Here is a 23,601-nt window from a genome sequence, read left to right as displayed (position 1 = left end):
AATTGCCTATTATATAGTTTTTACTGTTTTAATCCGATTTATGAATTTTTTTTTTTTTTTTTTTTGACGATGATTTATGAAATTAAGTATGATAAATTGTGAGACTTTCAAATTTACATAAGTTTCAAGCTATTAAGAATGACAAAACAGGCATATTTATATATAATAATATTATTGAATGGGAGGGCGATAAAATTTAACTTGTGTACAACTCTATCAAAATTCCACTACTACAAATCAATCCTACGTGATTTCTCATGTAGTACGACTGTATGAGGCTTCCATGTAAATCATGTTCATGCACTTTCAACAAATCAACATTGTTTTACGTTTTCTTAGATTTCAATGTTTATGTGTATAGGAGTTAATTTCTCTTAATTTCAATATTTCTCTTAATAGGATAATCGTAGGGCACAACTAGGTGGCATAAATAAATTATATATGAGAGAGTGATATTGAGATTGGGTACCACCGGTGAAGCCAACTCAATTTCCTATTATATTTATCATTACTATGTTGACTATAATAGCACAAGTATTAATTGGTACTCCATATTAAAAAAAATCTCAATGTGTGGGTATATTGGCTTGCTATTTTTTTGGCATAATACTAAATTTTTTGTTGATGAGTTTACATACCTATAAAAATATTACACTCCCGTTTTTTTTATCTTCTCATTTGCTTTTTTGCGGTATTCAAAACGGTACTTTGACAGTTCTATTCGACTCGCATGTATCTTTTTTTTGGAAATAATATTTTGTGAAAGAGATTTTGACAATAAATATACATATTTTAGTTTTATGTATTACGAGTAATATTTTTTATTTCTCTACTTATTTATGATTAAAGTTACTTTGACTCCAAAAGAAAAAGGGAAGATATAAAATATTTTTGGAGGAAATTATATTAGAAGTTTCATGCACGACTAAAATAATATATCAACTGAGGCGGGCGTTGAAATTTTATCACAAGCCAATTCAAACAAAGAATGAGTGAGAACTAGCCAAATAGATCCAAAGCAAACTTCTACTTCCGTTGGGATTTTGGATCTATAGTTATTGAATTGGTTCTTCAATTGATCAAAAACATATATTCCTCCCGTATTCCTGAGTATCATTGTACTTTGGGAGTTTGGGAAAATGAAAACTACGTACTAAGATAACTACCCTCTGTCCAATCGATTATCATTTGTCGTCTGCACGTTTGTCGATGCTCATTTTATTTCGTTAATATTATTACCTACACATTTGAAAAAATTATAAAATTTTGATATTTTTATTGTATTTATCAAAGCAAATTAAACGAGAACTCACATACTATATTTTATGTTACGTACTGAAAATTATTCTGAAAATTAATTCTCTTCAGTAATGAATAGTCCTTGAAAGCAATGATAACGATTGACCAAGACGGAGTGAGTATACGTTAGCAACTTAAGATGACAACATAACGATTGTACACAGTAGAACACTACAAATAGGCCCGTGCATCGCACGGGCATTAAATCTAGTTATATATATAAAAGAGGCTTTTTTCAGGCACTCTGAGAGACTCCAACTTTTCTAAAACACCTATTATTAATATACCTAATATATTTGCATTAGTTATTTTCTAAATAAAAATAAGAATGAAAAGATAGAAATTGGACCAAAAAGATAAACAAAAGAAATATTAAATCAATTTCAAACAACTACGTACTCCATTTTTATCAACAATAACTGACAACACCTATCTATTATCTCTTTGCCGTTGGAATTTGTTTACAACTAAAAAACCAATTGCAAAGCGGTCAAGCGGCTATATATAGTTAAGCTCCTTGGAAAGTTAGAAGTGTTACCACGTAACAATTTTGCATCCATAGGGTACAATTTTCGTGCCATTGATAACGTTGAGATGGGTATGATTCGATATTTGAGAGATCCAATAATAGGTAATCTGATCTTGAATTGAGCATAGGTTTTTTTTACTTTGAATGTCTGCACTATCGAGTCGTCTGCAACATTCAATAAAAAGTGCTTGCGCACAGTTGTTCGAGGTCACGATGGATTTGCAGTTGTCCACTATCAAATTTCCAGTGCTACATACCAAGCTTTTGTGATGGTGAAATTATATGTAACTACGGATTGTTGTTTATAAAGTTTTATTTTTCGGGAAGTACATACACCCTTGGTGGAATTTAATTCATTGTAAGAGATATGTATTGTTGATTTAGGAGGTAACAAATGGTTGGGACCGAGGGAGCATATACTCGCTTTTGATCATCTTAGACGATATGCAGCGTGATTTTTATAGTGGCAGTACTCTATATTTTCTTCTATTTGTTAGTCTTTTTTCCCATTTTATTGATATGTAGCAAACTAATTTGTTCAAAACCACAAGTCATGCAAAAAAATAAATACTCATCTATTGAATCTTAGGTTTTATTGTGATACGATCTTAAGTTTCAACGGTACAAAGCTGTCTATCCTATGGGATAAATATGTATGATTAAATAAGGTTATGTCAAGTTTATAGTCAAATATATAAATATAAGAATAAGAATGTCATTAACTTTTATCAATAATACTTAAGACACATGCAACTAAGGCTACTGCAATGCCAGGAACTTCTACGAAATTAAAACGGACAACATCCTAATAACTAAAATAAGTCTTCAGACAGGCTAAGAAGTTAGCTTTTAATTATAGCAAGCATAATAAGGCGATATAGATTGGTTTTCATGTATAACCCCAAGCTAATCAAAAGAGCAAAATTGCAAATAGGAAAAAATCATATAGAAAATATTTGTTAATTAGCAAATAAAAAAGCTTCGGAAAAAAGATGATCATGCAATTTAATATTCTAGAGCTATATGACTATATGAGTTTTAGTGAAAAGAAACCTCAAAATAAATAATAATAATAATAATAATAATAATAATAATTGATAAATACCAAACAAAACCAAACCCTACAACATTATTGTATATATACTCCATCCTAACCTCTATCCTATACATCCATTAACGTTGTGTTCTTTTCTTTTATACTTCGCTGTTTAGTTGTTACGTGGTTGCAGTTGTAAAATGGAATAAATAATTAAATGACCGGGACGAAGGAAGTATCAATTACATAAGGCTCTAACTACATAAAACCTATACAACAAGTATACATGATAACTATTTTTGCCATAATAACTCTCCCAAGACGTCGCCAACTATAAGTCTAGGAGTTTTGGATTTGGATTACAAATCGTCCTTGGTTTTGTAGCTTGATCTTTGTTTTATTGCCAAGCATGTAAAATTAGCTTAAGTAACCTGATGTCCTAGAATAAGTCATATCAGTATACTAATTTTCACTTATTTAAGTTATTCAAAAGTATTATTGAAGTTTGATATCGATTAAATAATAATATTGTTCACATTCAAGGGCTTACATTTTTCACAAGCTCACTCAAAAATAAAACACTATTTAGTAACCCGTGCAGCGCACGGGCATGAAATCTAGTTAAGTAGATAATTAAGGTTTAATTGGGGAAAAGATTAATACTTTGTTTAGGAGTCTTGCATAAAATTAGCAAAGCGTCTTGCTTGTGACGGGATTAGACCTCTCACAAAAAGGGAGAGGGGACAAGGTGGGGCACCCCCCATGTGCTTCCCCACTCACATCTCATGGGTATTTTGTGAGAGTAAATGGTATCCGTCACAAGCTTGTGACGGATATCGCCGTCTTCAATGAGATTTTGTGTAAAATTAGAGAGAATTCCAGATCTAGGGTAATATCAATACCAACTTAAACTTTCTATCCAAAACATGACATGAGAGACGAAAATACCCTTATCCAAAAAAACAACTCACTCATCTTTCCTTACTCTCCCCTTATCGTTGATGGCTTCAACACCTATTCACCACCTACCCATCGCCATCACCACTTATACACCCACCACCTTCTCTGCACTTAATCCCTGACACACCCAACACACCGGAACCCATCCAGACCCGCAAAATCCTCCCAGCACCTTGAAAACGCAATCACCATCGACCTTAAAAATCTCATCAAAAACCCCATTACCAACCACCAACAATTCGCAAAAATAGTTTACAACGTATTTTAGAAAAATACCCCTTCAAACCAAAAAATAAAAATACCCCTTCAAACCAAAAATTAACAAAGGATTTACAAGCTAAGGCCGCGAGTTGCGACACATTGAAGAGATAGAAGCACAGGGAGTACATACTGAACTTAAGAACTTAGTAGTTCATGCCACGTTTACTGGATTCACGATCAATATGCCTTTACGAATTCGTAATTCGCTCTTAAAAGATGTGTTGTATGCTTGTATGTATTTTCAGTAACCGGTTCGGGATTCGTAGGGTACCGATCACATCTGGTAACCCTGGTTCACGCTTAAAACTACTTGGAACCCATTCCCATTCTCACTCCAAAAAGTCAAAATGCATTTAATTAAAACATACATGTACAAACAGAGACTATATATACCTCCTGTAGCACGAATTAACGCTCTCGGGACGACACCGCTAAAGCGAATAGGATTGATTAAATAGCATCGTAGTTTCAGGCATGTCAGAGGACTTCTCGACCTCACATGATGACATCTTTACCTGTCTTCCTAATGAACCTAACCATTTTTCTCTTGCGTAAATCAAGCCCATTTTGAAAGGCAAAAAAAGGCGATTTTACATTAAGATGCTTAAAAACCACATTGTATTGCCCCAAATACCCATAGAAATGAGATTTGTACTGCCTCTGTATTACTTTTTTCTTCCCACTTCTCAAATTTCCCCACATAATTTTAGAAGTGGGAAGAAAATTAAAATAGGGAGGGAGCAGTATCTACTTTTGGAGTAATTGGATTTAGGGCAGAGTACGGATCGGGTATTTGATCCAAAGTGCTAGTTCGGATCGGATATCCATATTAAAAATCCTGAAGTTAGATATCCAATATCCAAACCAAATGTTTCGGATATCCAATGTTCGGGTATCCAAAATAATCGGATCGGATGCGGATATCCATCGGATATCCATACTTTAGAATTTACTTTAAAATTAAGTTTGAAACACGATTATATTCATAGTCTTACATGATGATTTTCTTTAGTATTCTTATTCCAATGTTCTCGACATAAAATTTAAGTACCACCTAGATATTTCTCTAATATTTTAAACATTAATTAAGTTGTTGTATCAAATAAAATTTTATTTTCTCGAAATTATACTAGAAAACTATAGTTTCGGATCGGATCGGATATCCAAATGTTTTAATTCTAATATCCATATCCAAACCAAAACCAAAGATTTCGGATCAGATATCCAAACCAAACTTGACTTTTGGATCAGATATCCAAACATTCGGATCAGATTCGGATCGGATATCGGATCAGTTTGGATAATCGGATTTTTTGCTCTGCCCTAATTGGATTCATAACAATGCTCATATAAGTCTGCCTTATATAAGTGGTGAAGGAAATGCCATCTTGCTGAACAAAGGATCGACTGAGCTGACAATATTAGCTGGGTCTACCAGGGAAGTTCTTTGCTAACTTGACTGCTTCAGAACCAGGAGCCGTGATCATGTTACCATTAGCCGACATGTAGTAGTAGTTGTAATTTATTCTAGTTACCAGATCAGCCAGATGTGGAAAATGGCCCACATTCAGCTTGAAGGACAGCACCTGTAAAAAGGTCATGGTCGTATGAATATCAGTTTCTTTTATCCATGATTTGATTGTTGAAATTTTGAGAACAGAAAAACGGTTGCAGAAGAATACCCTTAGAAGGAAGGCAATGCAATCATCAAACTGCTTTTCAATGCGGTCTATTTCCATTTCACATCTGGCTTTCATGCCGGAAACTGTTCCACCACTGCTTAGTGTCTGCTGTATTGAGTAGAAATCTAACGCTAATCCTAGGATGCTGTTTACTCGGCTCGCTATCAGGGCCCCCTGTTGTTGGCAAATCACAAAGTTATTGTATAGGACTGTCTCGTCCATAAGATCAGCTAATCAACAAGAAGCCCAACTAAAAAACTCAATATATAAGATACGATTCTTATTTTCATTTCCTTGAGAGAAAAGGTTGGTTTTTTTTGACAGCATAAAATCAGACATTACAATAACCAATATTGCTTCGGGACCAATTCCAACACACGTGCAATTTTTGCTACAGGTGAGCAAAAATATACAATAGGGTTTTATTATATATGTACGATACGGTATATGAAATCAATTATACGAATTTTCGTATATCCGATACGAATTTCCGTATATCGGATATGGTTTTAGTAAAAACCGTATTAAATACATATCGGCAAAATTTATACGTTTTTTTTTTCTTTAAAACAAAAACAAAAACAATAACTCGCTTACTACAATCAACCCACATAAACACATGGTCTCTCTTGCTTATCCATTCCTTCCCCAACAACCAGTACCACAACTAGATCACCCTACCACCACCACCACACACCACACACCACACACCACAAAACTACCAAACAAGACAACTCCACCCCGCTGTTCTTCACCACCAATTGACCCTTTAATCCTCACCACCAGTCGACCCATCCCAGCATCCCAGCAGATCACCCCGACTCACTTAAGCCACAACCGTACCCACCACCTATGTTACTCCGACTCTTTTGATTTCCCCACGTACCGGTGTCCAACACTAGACACTCAGATAAGGGTAAGACACTTCGACACATTATCTTAAGCCAAAATATGCATATTTTCCATAAAATGGCCGGAGTCCGACACTTGGACACAATGCTTCTAAAGGAGCTTGAGCAACATAGCCCACCACCATGACTACCAATAATCGACCTACCTTAAAACCACCGCCTTTCTACCGTCATTGCTCACGCCTCCGCTGCTACCATATCGCGCTTCTCCATCATTCCTCATTTTTGTAATTCGAATCACTCAGATTTCGAATTATTCGTGAAAATGGGGAGTCTCGGCCATGGGTTAGGGAGGCTGTCGTCTGTTTTTGTGGTGGAGTGTCGGTGTCAGAGAGTGAATCCAGTGACACCATCAAAATTAAAATTGAAAACAAAATTTCATGTAAAAACCACTATCGTATATCCGAAAAAAACCGGATATCAGATACGGAGATTTAAAACGGAGATTTAAAAACCGGATATCCGATACGGTTTTCAAAACCGGATCGGATATCGGGTTTTCCTCATCCCTAACTTTTGCTATTGATGATTCTCGACTAAATTATGTATGTCCATATCACTGTAAGATATCTAATTGTGAAAATAATTGGGTGTTGCTCTTTCATGCACATGATTTACTCAATCATGTACCAAGGTTTCCACTTTACCCCTCCCATTGAATATCCCTTGTTTCTCATTTCAATTCTCCCTTCCAACTTCCTCCCTCCACCTCTCAACCACCATCCCTACCGCCACCACTCCTTACCACGCAACCCCAAACCCATCGACCACTCCCCTCCTTACCCGCTGCTCAGACAATTCTTCATCAAATTTTGGTCGGAGTTTGATGTTCAAATTAGTTAAATTCTTGAATGAAGGATATGGTTTTATTAGGTGTTGAATCTTCTGATTTATATTTAAGAAGGGAGATCAAAAGTCAAACGTAGATGCTGTATTTATCTTACTAGTTCATTGACAAATTGTTTCATAAAAGTATAAAACCCTGCACATTAGTATGAGTATAGAAGTGGCTCAAATCAGATTAATAAGTATTCCTGGAATAATTTTAACCTAAAATTTAAATTGATATGATAAATTGATGTTTAAAGATTGAAAATGGAATTATTACTTGATCAATAGGTGAATTTGGATGCATTAAAGTTGAATTTGCTAATAATTTGATTAGTTTTTGAGTGAAATAGGAAGAGAGAGAATTGTTTTTGTTTTTTTAGAAAAAGGGTAGGTGATGGAAACATTATGAAAAAAAAGTACATGAAAGAGCAATTATGAAAATAAATTTTTTTAGAGGGATTGTGAAAATAAATTTGACTATTACATAAATGGAAACAAGCATATGGTAGGTCTTATGATATACAACTTGGCAAACTTGACCCGACCTGATCCGCCTGAAAAACGACCCGATTGAATATTTTAAAACTTGAAACCAACCCTACTCGTTTGCAATCCAATGATCCGAACCCTCCTCACCGATATCAACCCGACCTGATATTGACTCTATAAGATTGATGACCCGACACTTAATATTGATCTAAAAAAAAGCTTATTTAGTGCTTAACATGATACATTTGACTTAATAACAAAATAACTAAACCTAATAATGGTCGAAAACTAAACTTCTTGTAACAAATTGTAAGTGATGCGGCAATGTAACTAGACCCGATCCGGCATATCAATTGATATGGATGATTCGACCCGGTAACAACCCGACTGGAGTTATAAGCGTATGCTGACCGGTATGACCCGAATCCGATAAGACAAGACCCGGCTTGACTTGAGTACCCGGCCCAAACCCAAACCCAAACTGACTGACTCGAATCCCATAAGACCCCATCGTCTCATAGAAGTGCAGATGATCAGTGTCTAGACACGGAACGGAGCGCAACTCTGAAAATTCTGAAGGGAACTTTGGCAAGGTGCCAAACAAGCGCTAAGCGCAAGTCCAATAAATTGTTGCGCTAACTTGCTCGTGCTAGCGCAAATGATGAGTAATAGCCGTAAAAATATAATAAATTAAGGGAAAAGGTGCCAAACAAGTGCTAAGCGCAAGTCCAATAAATTGTTACGCTAACTTGCTAGCGCTAGCGCAAATCATGAGTAATAGCCGTCAAAATATAATAAATTAAGGGAAAAGAAAGCCTACCAGCTTGTCGGGAACAACAAAGCATTGCCTTTGGATTGATAGCAAGTATGCTTCGTGTACTTCAATCACTTCATCCAAAGAGCGGGCTGAAGCCATACCCTGGCACATCTCGCTCCATGCACTATGATAAACCTACAATGCCAATTGTAAATAAGACGATGCGATTATTACGACAATTCTAAAATTCATTGAACCACTCATGTCTTTATTTACTATTTTATCAATCAATGACCAGTTGAGTTTTTAGGTCTGGAGGGAAAGCATGGGTTAAAGCTTCCAAATATAACTATAGTCTTGAATTTACGATGTTGTGGATATATCAACCCCACACGACCTCAGACGCTCAACCTAGTTATGTAGAAGTAAACATAGGCAGACAGCCTAATGAAAAAGTTGCTAGTTTTGCTACTAGTAACAACTTCTCCTATTTAACAAATGGAAAATTGGAAACAAGTATGGTAGGTCAGATAATTATGCAAACAATGGAAAGTGAAGGACATTTAGTATAATCTTTGTTACTCCCGACACTTCACTTAACTGCCGTGTCGCGTGTCAGACACGTGTCGGTGTCCGACACGACACGACACTTCGACACTTAAATTTAGACCACAAAATAGGAAAATTCATCCAAAATAGCCGTGTCCAACACGACACGACACGTGTCAGACACGACACCGTGCTGGAGAATCAGAGTAACACAGGTGTATAATTAAAATATGAAAGTTTGATCTCCAATTGCAAGCTAGTTTTAATACATGAAAACCACATCAAGGCGCTAGCCAAGCTCAAACCTTAAAAGCAGCGAAAATAGGTAAATGAGTAAAAGCTAGCCAGCTTGCAAAAAAAAGATTGGGCAAAGGAAAGGGTAAATAAAAGAACTAAGAGAAAAATATATGGAAATTGAATAGTAGTGTGCACTTGTGAGATGCGCCTTAGGTAGAACCTGCAAAAATAATCCAACCCCAATGACCCGACCCTACACCCGAACTCAAGATCTGAGTTTGACCGGAACTCTGAATTGACCCGACCCAAATGTTTAATGTTGCAAACTGATTATTATTTAGGAATAATTTGATGATAATTAACCCGAACCCAAATGACCAGGCCCGACCCGACCCAAACTCTTGCAAACCCAACCCGGTTGACCCGTTTGCCAAGTCTAGCCTTAGGCAGATGCCTTGAGGCCCATTTTTGGCTTAGATCAAAAGGTGGATTCACTTATACTTGTATATCATTGCTAGTGTGTGGTTGAGATCTCCTTACTCTCTCCCTTGTTAATACAAGAGTTGCTAGACACTTTTATTTTCCCCTTTGTTTTTGTAATCAAAATTAAGAAAGTGGGCATATTAACATTTTAGCCTCATATCACCTACATATTTTCTCTATATATCTCCTCACCTAACACACACTTATCCCTAACCAAGTACAACTCACTACCACTCCACCTTGAGTTCCTTGACCACCACTAATCCAACCTAAACACCACAGATCCAGCCAAAATGCACCAAATCCCCTTCTCAACACCACCAAAAAAAAAAAAACCAAACCACTGGAACGCGGCCTAAACCACCACTAAATCAACCACAAAGCACTACAATGCTACTCGAGATCGCCGAATACCCTTCTATGCCACCTATACATATATACTGAGCCCGCCTTCCTGTTAACCTTGAAGCCCTAAATCTGGAGTTTTTGAGGTTGGGGTTGGATTTGCGAGGGTGATGGTGAGTTTCACATGGTGGTTGTGGGCATTTTCAGGGGAAGGGAATAGGTGTCGGGGAAAGCGTATGGGATGGAGCGGTTTCAAGGGCGTCGGTTGTGAAGGGGAGCTTGGCGACGGTGGTGGAGGTTGCATCGATGGTGAATGGGTCAATTAAGGCTAAGGGTGGCGATGGCCATGGGTGAGGTTGTGGGTGGTGTGGGTGAGGTGTTCTAGGCAGTAGATGAGATTGTAAAGGGATGACTGGGTGAGGCTAAGGTTTTAGGAGAGTGTGGTGAGGTTATATTGGTCTATCCATGCACAATTCTATGTGCACATAAGGAAATAGGGAAGACTAACTAAGCCAAAAAAAGGAAATAGGGAAGATAAAATAGATTTGGAGGAAGTTTCACTCTTCAAAACATATAAAGACAACTTTTGTTCTAAAACTTATAGCTACCTAACATCCTATTTTCTTTCAAACTTAATACCAAATCTCAAAAAAAGACATGAATTGACTATTTTGTGGTTTTGCCCTTACTAATTAACCCATCACCACCTTTTCCCCACCACATTAACCCTTAACCTCTTTCATCCACTACACCCCACCACCATCACCACGACCACCTCCTTCCCCCACCGGCACCACCAGCGGTGCTAGACTCCCACCCCACATGTCTTCCCACTAGCAAGCTCTCCAAGTGCCACCTCGTTAAACACCCACAACACCCACCTACACCCCACCACAGTCCCATCGTCGGCACCGGCGTCCCACATCACCTCAAGCCCTGTCAAAAACCAACCAACCCAAAGCTCTTAACACCACTATCGACCCTAGAAAAAAACTTCCCCACCACTAAAACCGCCTCCCCACCCTCAAAAACACCAAAAAGCTCGAAACAGTTAACAACTAAACACCACTATCCACCCTAGAAAAACCCTCCCCCACCCTCAAAAACACATTTGGTATTTTTGAGGATGCGGGGGGGGGGGGGGTTAGGTAGGGAATGGTGGTTTGGGTTTGGGGGTTGTGGGTATTCAACTGGAAGGAAGGTGACGCTGAGAGGGGATACAGGCGGGAGGAAATGTGAGGCAGCAGCACCGCGCTGCTGATGGGGGGGGGGGGAGGTGAATCGTGGTGATGGTGGTGGGGTGTATGTGGTGGATGTGGGGGGTTAATGTGGTGGGGAAAAGGGTGGTGATGAGTAATTAGTAAGGGTAAAATATTCAATTCATGAGATTTGGTATTGAGAAGGGAAAAAATGAGGATTTTAGGTATAGGTCATCAATTTACCCTAAATGTTTTCACACTTACTGGCAGCAGGTGTTAATTTTGAAAGAGTTGGAAGAACTGCGAGAGAAAACAATGTGTGATTGTCTATCTGCACTACTCCTTGTACCTATGCTCATTTTATCAAAGGTTTGACAACGAAAAAATTCTTACTCTATCCATCACATATTGGTGAAAAGCATCCACAAAGTGCAGAAGTTTCTGCTCCACTATCCAATGGTGCTTATAGCTGACTGTTACTGCACCTTTTGCCTGTTATAACAAAGAAATGTTAATTTCCAATCAGGATGAAACAATATTGCAAGAACAGTAAAGGCATCACAGAAGAGAGTGAAGCAAAATCACCAACTAAAGCAATTTTGCAGGATTCAGATGGAAAAAAATCTTCACTCAAAGCTGATATGCGTGAAAACAGCAAGATTAAAAGAAAGGTGAACCTTCCAAATCCACCGGCGAGATTTGTCAAGTACAAACTTTGCACGTTTAACTTTCATCAGGAAATGCATCACCTACATGAAAATGTTTAAGAAATGAGCACTTCCAATGATGATTTATATATCTAAATATGTACTCCGAGTGTGTGTGTGTGTGCGCGTGCGCATCGGGTAATATATGCATCACTTTCATTAATATATAATTATGATTTTACCTGGTTATACTTTCTGATTGCCTCAGTGTTAGCAATAAGTTCAAGGGGCCAGGAAACCTGGAAAGCACAGATATAAACAGTACTTGCATAAAATCAAAGCAACTGATAAATTATAGAGAGAAAATTGTAGATATTAACATGGTACTTTGGAGTTTGGATAGCGTAAAAACATTAAAAGGTTTGCTGACAATAATGGAAGCCCTTGGAAGCGCATGTCCATGGAAACTTAATATCAAAAACGTTCATAACCAAAGCTCCTATCTGCCAAAGTGAGTCAACACTCTACCCTTAGGATTTCTGTTCAATGACGAGTAAAAATGCTGTTGAAAATTAACAGAATTTGGGGGTGGATTTGACAGGAACAGTGCTCAGACTGCAAAAGTTGCTAATTGTTACAAATGCCTGATACCGTGTTGCTAATTCTTTGATTAACCACTATTTACTAAATATGCCCTAGTCTCCGTCTCATAAGCTCACCTAAATTGTATAAACAGAAATGGAAGAGATATATCCAAATGCAATGAAGATTTCAGACGATACTTCTCAAAGAGAATACACTTTACCACATGTCCACATGCCTCATCTACCCATTGCCCTTTTCAAATTACACTTCCCACCTCCAACGCCTCCAAGGTCTCCAACATCCTAAGCCATATTGTTAATGACTCCTACCCATCTTACTAACTAAATATACTCACATGCATATGCAGCGTGACTTGTATAGTAGTGTAACTTGTGTTAACTCAGCATTTTGAAAAAATGTTTTTATAATAACATTGTAAGCAAAAGCCTACAAGAATATTACTACCCAGAGGCCAGAACCATACATATTAGACATTCATCACATATTTCAGTACTTTTTTCAGCGAACCATAATTGAAGCAAACCTTGTAGGTGAAGTTGAGGATATCAAGACCATTGATTCCAGAACCATGCTCATGGACTTTACGAGGAGTAGACACAATGTTGGATTGATTGTGCTGATCGTTACCATCAAGCCCATGCGGTTTTATTATGGAAACAACCAATGCATCTGGTACACTCAATAGCATGGAATCTGCAGAGTTAGTAATTGACTCCTGCAACAAACAAGTAGGAAGATCAGAAATCAAGGACAGTAAAATGAAGATAAATAAAAGAACAAATTGTTTCACAAAAGCCTAAATTTATTCATGTTCCACACTTTATCAAGGTCTTTGCCTAGGATATAGGCACCAAGGGCTTTACTATCTCAAAGGAAGAACAGATAGTCACACACCCTCGACATAAGAGGCTAGAGCAGTCAAAAAGGGTTCATTAAAAATTAGCACAACTATATATTAAGCAATGAAAAAGTCAAGAAGCTCATTTTAATTGCTCCTGCTGAATCTGTTAAAATTGCTAATTAAGGAGAAAGTTCACATTTGACAACTGAAGACAATGGTGAGAATCTAGATACAGGCACAAACAACACATTACAATACACAAGTACAGATAGTCATATAACGGCATTTACCAAAATGGCCATTTACATCAAATTATTTTCCAAAATAGCCATTTTATAGGAGTATTCTCCATATTAACCAAATCAGAAATTAATTAATCCATACATAGCTTGACAAAACTAAAATGTATATGACTATATTCAACTTTGACTAATGCTCCATTATGGTATTGTCCAACCAACTAAAATTGATGTTTTCTATTAACAGTAGCATGGTAAAATCATGGCCATCTCTTTAAGCTTGAATATCTCACTGCAAACACTACTTAGACATTTGCCTATATTTTTTTTTATTGGGATGACCATTATTTTCGTTGGTCATATACAGTCCTTACTCAATGTCTTTGTCAAATTTATTGTTTTCTTAGATAAGCTTCAAATATCCATCACATTCTCATACTTCTGACTTATTGTTCTTCTCCAAGCCTTGACTTGGGCTATATGGGTAACACTTCAGATCCAGAAGACTTTGTCGGAAAACAACACAATTGAGGATGCAAATTAGATAATGTTCTCTACGTTATGGTACTCAAGCTATGGAAAATAAAATGTTTAGTTGATAGTGAGCATGGTATATTATTAAGGAAAATCCAATAACAAACTATCAATATATATATAAACTGCTTGCTAAGTAGGTAGTGTGAGGTCGGATGTAGATTGAGAGGTGGTGGCGGAATGGCAGGAAATAGTTGAGGTGGCATCAAAGGAGAGAGAGATATATGGGCTGTGCTGGGTTGGGTTAGGATGAGACCTTTTTTTTTTTTGTTTTTTTGGTTCAATAACAACAATAGTACCTCAGTGTCTCAAAGGCTCCCGCAAATTGCGAGGTAAGGGGGTCGAATGTACGCGGTCTTACCCTTGTGTAACACAATAGGGTTGTTCCAAATAACCCAAGATGAAGACTGTCCATTCAAATGACTGATACTTCGCAATAAAAAGAAGCGCATCCAATTTAGTGAGTCATTTTGATTTTTTCCATAGAATTTGGCATATTTTATAATTTTATGTGGTTAATATGAACAAAAGTTTTACAAAATGGTCGACTTGGAAAATAGTTTGCCGTTGATGGTCAGTTTAGTGGTAAAACACCCTTGTATAACTCACAACTTGAAAGAAAAGTTTTATGGGATCTTTTGCCAAAATAACCATTACAAAACTATTACCCAATTTAACCATCTTCCAAAACTATTTTCCATATTGACCACTATTAACCATTAAGACTTAAAAATTGGCATTTCTTTTCTCCTCTACTTGACCCCTCCAACGTTTCCCACTCTCTCCATTATTTCTTGCTATGTTCATCATCACTTTTTTTTATGCCCACTAAAATAGTAAAACTTCAACAGGTCCTAACCATCACAATTCTTGAATAAACAAAGTCATTCTACTTCCGCCTCATAACAACAAGCTAGTTATGTCAAATGCATAACCATGATAATGGTGTAGTTAAATAGGTTCAATTTTTCTACACCCCATTAGATACAAACAATTACAACTATGCTAGGCTTCTTAGGATCAGATAGGGTGAAACAAGCGGTCTTTAATTTACTGATATAGTTAATGAGCAACCATGATTATGCAAGAGAAAAACAAGACTCGTATTATAAGTTTTCAACCTCTAGTTGATGAAATAAGTTGAAATTTTGTGGATTAAAAGAGAGTGACGAAGAAGCAAGAATAGAGGTGCTCAAAGATGGGTTTATGAAGATTAGAGATTATTTTAAATGCTTTTCTTGTTGAATGAACTGATTGCAGTTTAGTAAATAATTTTGAAAAATGGCTATGTTGGAAAAAATATGGAACCAATTGGTCATTTAGAGAAAAGACCCATACAAAAGTTTTACAAAATGGTCAATTCGGAGAATAGTTTTGGTTTCTAATTATTTGTCCTCGCACTTCCAGTTTCCCAGATTGCACTGGGAACAAAGTTGTCATCATGAAAGCTCACCTGCAATATCATATTCAACTCAAAATCATCATCCCATGATTCTCCTTTATCCAGCTTACTGAAGATCACTGTTAAGAAGTGTTGAAGAAGGTCCCCTGAAATAAGAATTAACAATCAACAATGAATAAAAAGCCAAAACAACTATTCCATCCATTTCATCATGATCTTCCCACTTTCATTAAAAGGAATATCATAGTGTTTTTCCCGCTTGGCAAACTTTATCCCTCTTAAACTCACTCAATATTCCTATTATCTTAACTAACCCTAACCCAAATGTTAACTCTCCCTTCACCAGTCACTCCCTCTTTAAAGTAACATGCACCACAACCACCTCCTTTCTCATCTCACCCATCACCAGCAACAACCACACCACCAACTCACCCCAGCATCGGCTTCAGCGCCTTTACCAGTCGGCTAACATAACCACCTCCCTTTTTACTCTTTCTTCTCCTCTCATCCACTACTTCGTCCACCACGCACCGCACCACCCTCTGCCTCACCAGACCATCATATTCCACCCAAGACACCATTGACCGCCTTCACTTTTCTCCATATTCAATCTCTTCTTTTCAAGCTTGAATTTTTCCTTTCTGTATATATTATATAACTCAACCTCTGATGCTACTGGCATTGGTTTTCGTGGTCATATTGTGGAAAGTGGTTGAATAGGAGGTGGTCGCCGTCTCACCGATGGCCATGGGTCTACCTATCTCTGGCAGTGAGGGAACAGCCAACAAGCCTTCAATGACGGTGATATGGCCAAGCTGTGTTTGATGGATGGTGACCGATGTTGGGACTGTTGTAGGGGTAATCCAGTGGTGGTGGGTAGGATGTGAGGTTGATTGATTAATTTGAATATATTTTAATTGATATTCATTTGTGCCTTATTAGTGTTGTGTAATATAGGTTTCATAAGAAACGTGTACAAACGAAATGGGACGAACACAAAATAATGGAGGGAGCATTAAGGTAAAACACATAGCCAAACTACTGGAATGGCAACTAATACCTGAACCTAACAAGTATATAGCCCGCAGCACTCCAAGCTCATCAATGAGTCTCCAGTCATTAAGTAACTTCGATAGCATGTGGCTTCCAATAATATCCACCTGATGTAAGCATAAGAATGTTTACAAAGAAGGCTCCTGAAGATAGTTATAATAGTAAATTTAGAGTAACAACCTCCTGCTTAATGTAGACAATAAGACATTCTTGCAGTAAAATCATAGGAAGTGGAGTGCCCTTTGGTTCAGCAACTTGAATCCAACGAAGTATTCTAGAAGACAAGGTGCTACTTTTCTGGAGAGGTAAGAATTCCGACAACTGGAGGTCCTCCTGACAATACATTTAGTTGTGAAAAGGTGATTCTCTAGTGCAACATAGGTATCTTACAAGTAGTCAGTTGGAAAACATACTTGATATGAGGGAAGAATTGTTGGGAAAGGGAATATGGTTTCTAAAAATTTTGTGTCATCCAGTGAACGGATATATTCAGATTCACTAAACTGGAAACCAAAAGCACAATTTGTTTGCTTAGTTGATGAGGGCTGGCTGCTCTCTCCATTGAAGATGCCCTCCCATAATTCCTCATCATTTAATGGAGGAAGGTTGGAATCTTTTGACAGATTTAAGGTTCTCAAGACATCTCTACGGCTATTAAAAAGCTTATGAGAAACCGTCATAGCGGGGTTTTCAACACAGCAAGATTTCACAAATTCAAGATCACTCTCCTCCTTGGACTTCATATTTTCACCTTTTCCATGAAACGACGACTCAACTACGCGAAAAGATTGTCTTTCTTGGAATATACTGTCCAAAAATTCAACCCAAGTCTTCCTGGGACTTGTCAAGGACGAACAAGTACTCGCTCCATCTTTTGCTTCAAGATTTAGCTCCTCTTGAGACCCCATCAAACAAGGAACTACGCATGAAAGACCACCTTTCAAAAAGTAATTATACACATGATCACCATGTCCTATAATACCAGCCAGAGATACAAAAAACACCTCAACCAATGTCAGACCTGCTATACTGTACCCGCTCTGAACTTCGTCAAAAACAATGGCCTCACCAATCGTAGAACCATCACAGTTTTCTTGTGCCTTAACTGAGGCAGTTTTCATATTCAAAGCCATGTGCATATGCTTTAACAGATGCATCGGCTTTCCAGCAGAATTAACTACTCCAGGTTTATCCTTCAGAAACAATGGGCTAGTGGCATCACAACCACTATACATAATCAGTGGTACATGCCGTATAAGTTGTAAAGATTTTCCAGCAGAAACAATCTCTTTCGCTATGTCCTTGAGAAATAATGGACATGCTTGCTGCTGGAAAGCTATACTTGAAGGCTCATCAAGCTTTGGATTTGTAAATGATCTCAAAAGATAGCTCTTCTCCCAAAATTCAGTATCATTTATCTTCACTGCTTTATTTTCATAAAAGAACAACTGCATAGAAACAAATGCAAAAATATTACATATAATATAACTAGTAGTACATGACAAAAAAAAACTTCAGCAATATGGACAATAAGAGAATGACTACCATGAATGCCTCCCATGGACAAAAAACTAGCAAACAAAATGACTTAGCTAACTCAATCATAAGATAACATAGCTGAGATGCTCTAGAAGATATGACAACTTTCAACCTGAGGTAGAAAACTTCCACAAAAAATTGTTCATGTTTCTAGGACAAAACTTTTGCATCCTAAAATGAATTTTAAAAGGCCTATTAACAACAAAATACACCTCCACCTCCCCAGCCGTGCCCCTTGGTTAAGCATGTACTCAAAGCCATCTGAGTTATCTGAGTTTTCATCCAAACCTTACAAAAAGTTCCTATCATTCTCTCTGTCTCTTGATCTCATCTCTATGTGTATTTCACGCCATCTAGGCAAACAGAGACACCTAACTTACAATTTAGATTTTAGAACTCATGATGTCCATTCTCAATAGTCCGACATTACTTCCTTCAGGTCTATATTCAAAATATTCAACTGACCAATTAACAAAGTCAACATTTGACATACATTAGAGCATCACTAGTGATAAGCTTAACATGTTCTTTCCACATATAACATGTTCCCTCCCAAAAGAAAGATCCTGGTGATAAGCTTAACATATCATCCAAAGCCTCACATATGCAAAGCTGTTAGCAATGTGCAGCACTCAGTAGAAAGGTAAAGCTTTCTGACATTCGATAAGTAATTATATGCTTAGATATTTCACGAAACTAAGATTACCTCATTATAAGGGTCATCAATAATTCCTTCATGAATCCAGGAGTCAAGACACTCAATATAAGGCAGTAAACTTCCAACAAATAGATAAAGGAGCAGCTTGTATGCTTCCTCCTGAGAAAAGCAGAATATATTAAAAACAATTGCTACAAAATTGAACTTATATGAGGGCGATTTATTAATTAACCACCTCACCGCCCTGCACTAGACAGGCTTCAATTAGCTTGTTGTAGAGAAGATCAAGGATATGAACAGTCACTTCAGCAGCAGGAACAGAATGCAGAGACTCGAGGAACATCCTGGGAACAGCTTCATGAACAACTTGTACCAAAAACTCAGCTCCTGAACAAAGACTACGATAATCAAGTATCATCAGAGATTCTCAATTAGGTACGCAGATGGTCAAACCACAAGTTTTTCAGGTACACAAATTTACAAGAACACCATATTTGAAGACGATAACTTTCTTCCAAAGCACATCTTTTTCAATGGAAAAACTCCAAAAACCACCACCAACGAAACAGCACACTGTCTGCAAGATTAATTTTACGAGCTAACATTGTTCAAATAAGACTTACCCTTCAGTGACTAGTAATGAACCAAAATGAGTATCAAGATAATATAGTTGTCCTAGCAAAAAGGATTTTGTATCAACTAATACCATTAATGTTCTAGTTTTTGTTGGCTAATACCTTGTACGCTCTTCTACTAGATACTAACTTCTATGATCTAATTTCCATTTCCAATGGAGATTCACCATTCTTAGGCATGAAACTATGATGAAATAAAGTAAAATGACCCCATCAAAATAACTGCATTTCTGTATGTTATCAAGTACCCATCCATGGAAACAATTTTCATTGTGGGTCACCAGAAAATACAGGGAATGATGTGAAAAATACGTCAGGTGACAACGGTGAAGACTGACATTAGCTTGAACTTCCAAAAAAAAAACTTTTTCAAGGCAAACTGCTGAGACTTGGAATACTTGCGCAAATGCTAGACAATATTGCTTCTCATTAAATCAGAATGTGCCCTGATATGAGTCACATACTCATTTCATGGGCAAGATAAAATTAAGGGTGGGTTTGGATACAATTTTAGGAGGGAGGGAAAGAGAGGAACGGCAGGAAGGGGAGAAAGAGGAGAATTGAGCAAGAGAGTTTTCCCTCCAAATCATTCGTTTATTGGTGGGATTTTGATTAGGCTCGGAGAAGGAAAAAATGGATCCCTCCAGATCCTTCCCTCTCCACTTTCCTCCAACCTTCTTCTTTGCTAACCAGACAAGGGATCTTTTATCTCTCCCTTCTGTTTCCCTCCAAATTTCCCTATCCAAACAAATCAAAAGAGTTCATGTATGTACTATAGCTGTTTTGCACACATATCTTTGATGTATAGATGCAATAGGCAAAATACTAATTCCTCTGATAGAGTTTGACCCAAAGGAGTAAGAATTTAACATCAATACTACTCCATAGTCCAATATAAATCGGAAAGATTATAATTCGTATATTTAGTATGCCTCGCTATTATTTGGAAACTTTGAATTGGGTACCACTATGTTCTAAACTGTGACAGTCCGTCCATCCAAGATATTTCCCCTAGCTCAAACAAAACCTTTTAGTAACTTTTTTACATTGACAGAGTTCTAATGCAGCCTCAACGTAAAATAAAAAACATATCAGAATCCAACTGCTCAACATAAAGGCGTTATCTTCCACATTACCGCCACAGCTTCAAGGTATACGTTAGCAGCCAAAAGAGGCTTATATACAATCAATGAACAAGATACAAACACTTTCACTAGCTCTAGTGCTAGATATGCACTCATCCTTACAAAGCATGCACATAATCTAGTGAACAAAAAATGGGCACAAGTGGGAGTGGGGTGTGGGAGGGGAACAAAACAAAAAAGCAGCATAGACGATGTCGATTAGGGAATGAGTAGCTAACCTTGACAAAGAGTTCACTAGCCCCAAAAGTGTAACAACACTCCTCGAATTAGACTCATTTATCTTCACTTCCTCTTTCAAAGCAATTTCTCGCAGCCTCTAGCTCGACAACAACACTAAGTCAGCCACCACATTAAACGCCAAAACCAAAACCAAAAGAAAAACATTCTAAATACATGATAAAATGGTACTCATGAACTAACCGCCAAGGAAGCAGAAGCAGAACTCGAAAATGCCTTCAATGTGGGATACGAATTCCCATTTGTGTCAATCTTAGTAATAACAATCTGTACTTGCCTTAAACAGGAAGCAGCATATAAAAAGTGATTAAGAAGGTCATGAAGACCTGTGTGAGAAAGGTCTGTAACAAAGATCCCTACTTTAGCATAAAATCGAGCACGGCAATCGTCCCACAAAAAAAATGGACTAGAATTCCCCTGCAACACATGCAGTATACCTTGGACCTGTTAAAACAAAAAAAACAAATAGTGATCTGAAAAGGGTAGATATAATTAATTAAGTAAAAAAAAATGAGATGAGAAATAAAAGTAACTAAAATACCAGCTGAAACTGAGTGGTGTTTAGGGAAGTAAGTGATGCTGCTAAATAAATGCCGTCAGAAGTTGAATTATGGATCTTGTTAATCAAACATGTCGATCCTCCGCCTTCCATCTCTATAATAATATCAGAAATTTGGAATATTGATAAGTTTAATTCGCTAGGGAAGGGGACGACATGGGAGGCGAGTTAGGTGGGGGCGGAACGACGATGAGTGGTGGTCCAGTGGAATATGGGGCGGAGGGACGCAGTGCCAATAGGTATTCTGCCGGCTTATGGTGGTGGCAGCGGCAACGGGTGGTGGTGGCCTGGTGAAGTACTTGATTTGTGATTTATCGTTTTTGAAAGGGAAGGGGGGAGAGGATAATGGTGGTTGAAAAAAAATGAGAGGGGTAGTTTTGGAAAATAGCGTCCATAATCAGGTAAATCACGTCCAACGAAAGAGTATAATCCCTTTGAAATTAGGTTTAATTGGTCATTTACGAATCTATGCTCATCGGAAAAATCATACGTGGCATCGAAAAATTAATTAAATTAGGGATATTTTATACAATACTCCTATGTTTTTTCCATATTTTATGGTGTACTTTAGCTAAAAAACTTTGACCGTCATCAATTAGCCGACTCCAAATCATTTTTGGAATTAAGGCTCTGATGTTGTTCTTGTGGTATGGTGTACCCTTTTTTTAGCTAAAAAACTTTGACCGTCTATAATTTTCTAATACGATTCCGAAGACGACAATTTTTTTTTAAACTAAAGATCTCGTAAAGAAGATCAATCATCATTAATCATTAATACTTATAAGAATGAAAAAATAAGAGGAAGATAATATCATCTCTACTGGCGATGCTCACTCTCTCCCCTCCCACAATAGAGAGCATCATATGATCCTCTTATTTTTTCTTTCACCTTTTTATTCTTTGACACTTCACTTCTTCTATGACCTACCTTCATTTCCACTATGTTCATCCTCCTCTATATATTTTTTCACACAATAGAGAGGATCCTCTTATGCTTTCTCTTTTACTTTAATATACTAGCAACTTTTATAAAAGAAAAAAATAAATGAATTATTGTCCATGTGGCAAATAGTGTGTGATTAGTGGACACAAGGGCCAATGTGTGATTTCCTCAAAAATTAGAGGAAGTGACTACCTTCCTCTTGTTAAGAGGACATTTAGCATATGTCTCACGAATAGAACCGTCAAATCCCGAGTCAAAAAAGCAATGTGTTTGTCTACCTAAGGTTAGGATATCATAAAATGTTATGGGTATATCTCATTTTGAGTCCATGTCACTTCTTTGGGCTAAACTTAAAGTTTACATTACAAAATTTGCATTTCATTTAGCTAAAATGATAACCCGACTTTTAGGCCCATTTTACGAGGTGATAACGACTTTTTTGGGTCTGGCCTATTTCACAGAAAGTTCTATATCTTTCTCTTAGCTTTCCAACACCACCAAAATCACCTTATTCCGAGTCTTGTAGAGGAAGTTATGCCTAAAATACGACAGGCTGTCAAACGCGTTTTCTCGCGCAAAAGAACCCTACCCGAGAAAGGAAGCAGTAAGTACTGCGCCTCTTCTAAGGGACGCGGCACCTGTTGCGCCTTTTCTCAGGGCTTTCTTTTTGTCCAAGTTTTCGTGTTTCAACCTAAGTCGGTTGTTTCCGGATCTTTCCTTCCGTATCTTATTCTTACCATAATTCCTCCGTGTGTTTAATATAAATAGAGGCCTTTGCCTCACATATTTTTCACGCGAGTGTCCGCCCTTCTCTTCTCTCTTTGCATTCTAAGACCACGCTCTTCGCTTTCGACGCCTACGTGCTTGATCAATCGACCACGTAAGCTCAGATCATTCTGAGTACCAGTCACGTTTGCATGACCGACTAATTTGACCACTACACAATTAATTAATCAATCTTTTAATTCCTTTTGTTCCGGGTGTAATTCCAGAGC

The 23,601-nt window shown here is 37.4% G+C and overlaps 1 protein-coding gene across 3 annotated transcripts; it reads right to left on the bottom strand.

The window, feature by feature from the left end:
* Nucleotides 1–4,637: 4,637 nt before the first annotated feature.
* Nucleotides 4,638–21,976, bottom strand: LOC141611191 (uncharacterized). 3 transcript variants are annotated; one of them, XR_012528556.1, is made up of 17 exons: nt 21,646–21,976; nt 21,288–21,548; nt 21,086–21,183; nt 19,323–19,485; nt 19,136–19,246; nt 17,304–18,338; nt 17,071–17,223; nt 16,898–16,997; nt 15,889–15,983; nt 13,345–13,536; nt 12,458–12,514; nt 12,246–12,317; nt 11,962–12,060; nt 8,819–8,950; nt 5,768–5,941; nt 5,289–5,671; nt 4,638–4,891 (listed from the first exon to the last, which is right to left on the bottom strand). XR_012528556.1 is itself a non-coding variant. In XM_074429670.1 (16 exons), the coding sequence occupies exons 1-16, from the start codon at nt 21,754–21,756 to the stop codon at nt 5,507–5,509; spliced, it is 3,018 nt and encodes a 1,005-aa protein (XP_074285771.1). In that variant the 5' UTR covers nt 21,757–21,976; the 3' UTR covers nt 5,046–5,506. The 3 variants fall into 3 exon arrangements, 2 of the variants coding, with proteins under 2 accessions (XP_074285771.1, XP_074285780.1); XM_074429670.1 differs by lacking the exon at nt 4,638–4,891 and having other exon boundaries at nt 5,046–5,671; XM_074429679.1 differs by lacking the exons at nt 4,638–4,891; nt 21,288–21,548; nt 21,646–21,976 and having other exon boundaries at nt 5,046–5,671; nt 19,323–19,474; nt 21,086–21,178.
* Nucleotides 21,977–23,601: the final 1,625 nt, after the last annotated feature.

The sequence above is a fragment of the Silene latifolia genome, chromosome 1 (genome assembly GCF_048544455.1).
Source record: "Silene latifolia isolate original U9 population chromosome 1, ASM4854445v1, whole genome shotgun sequence".
NCBI lineage: Eukaryota > Viridiplantae > Streptophyta > Magnoliopsida > Caryophyllales > Caryophyllaceae > Silene > Silene latifolia.
This window is presented reverse-complemented; position numbering and strand designations above follow the sequence as displayed.

Coding starts and splice junctions, on each gene's coding strand:
- LOC141611191 (XM_074429670.1), bottom strand. CDS start 21,756: ATGGAAGGCGGAGGATCGACATGTTTGATTAACAAGATCCATAATTCA. Junction 15,984..16,897: donor TATATACTTGTTAGGTTCAG/GTATTAGTTGCC, acceptor TTCTTATTTCAG/GGGACCTTCTTCAACACTTC. Junction 12,515..13,344: donor TCCTCAACTTCACCTACAAG/GTTTGCTTCAAT, acceptor TGTGCTTTCCAG/GTTTCCTGGCCCCTTGAACT.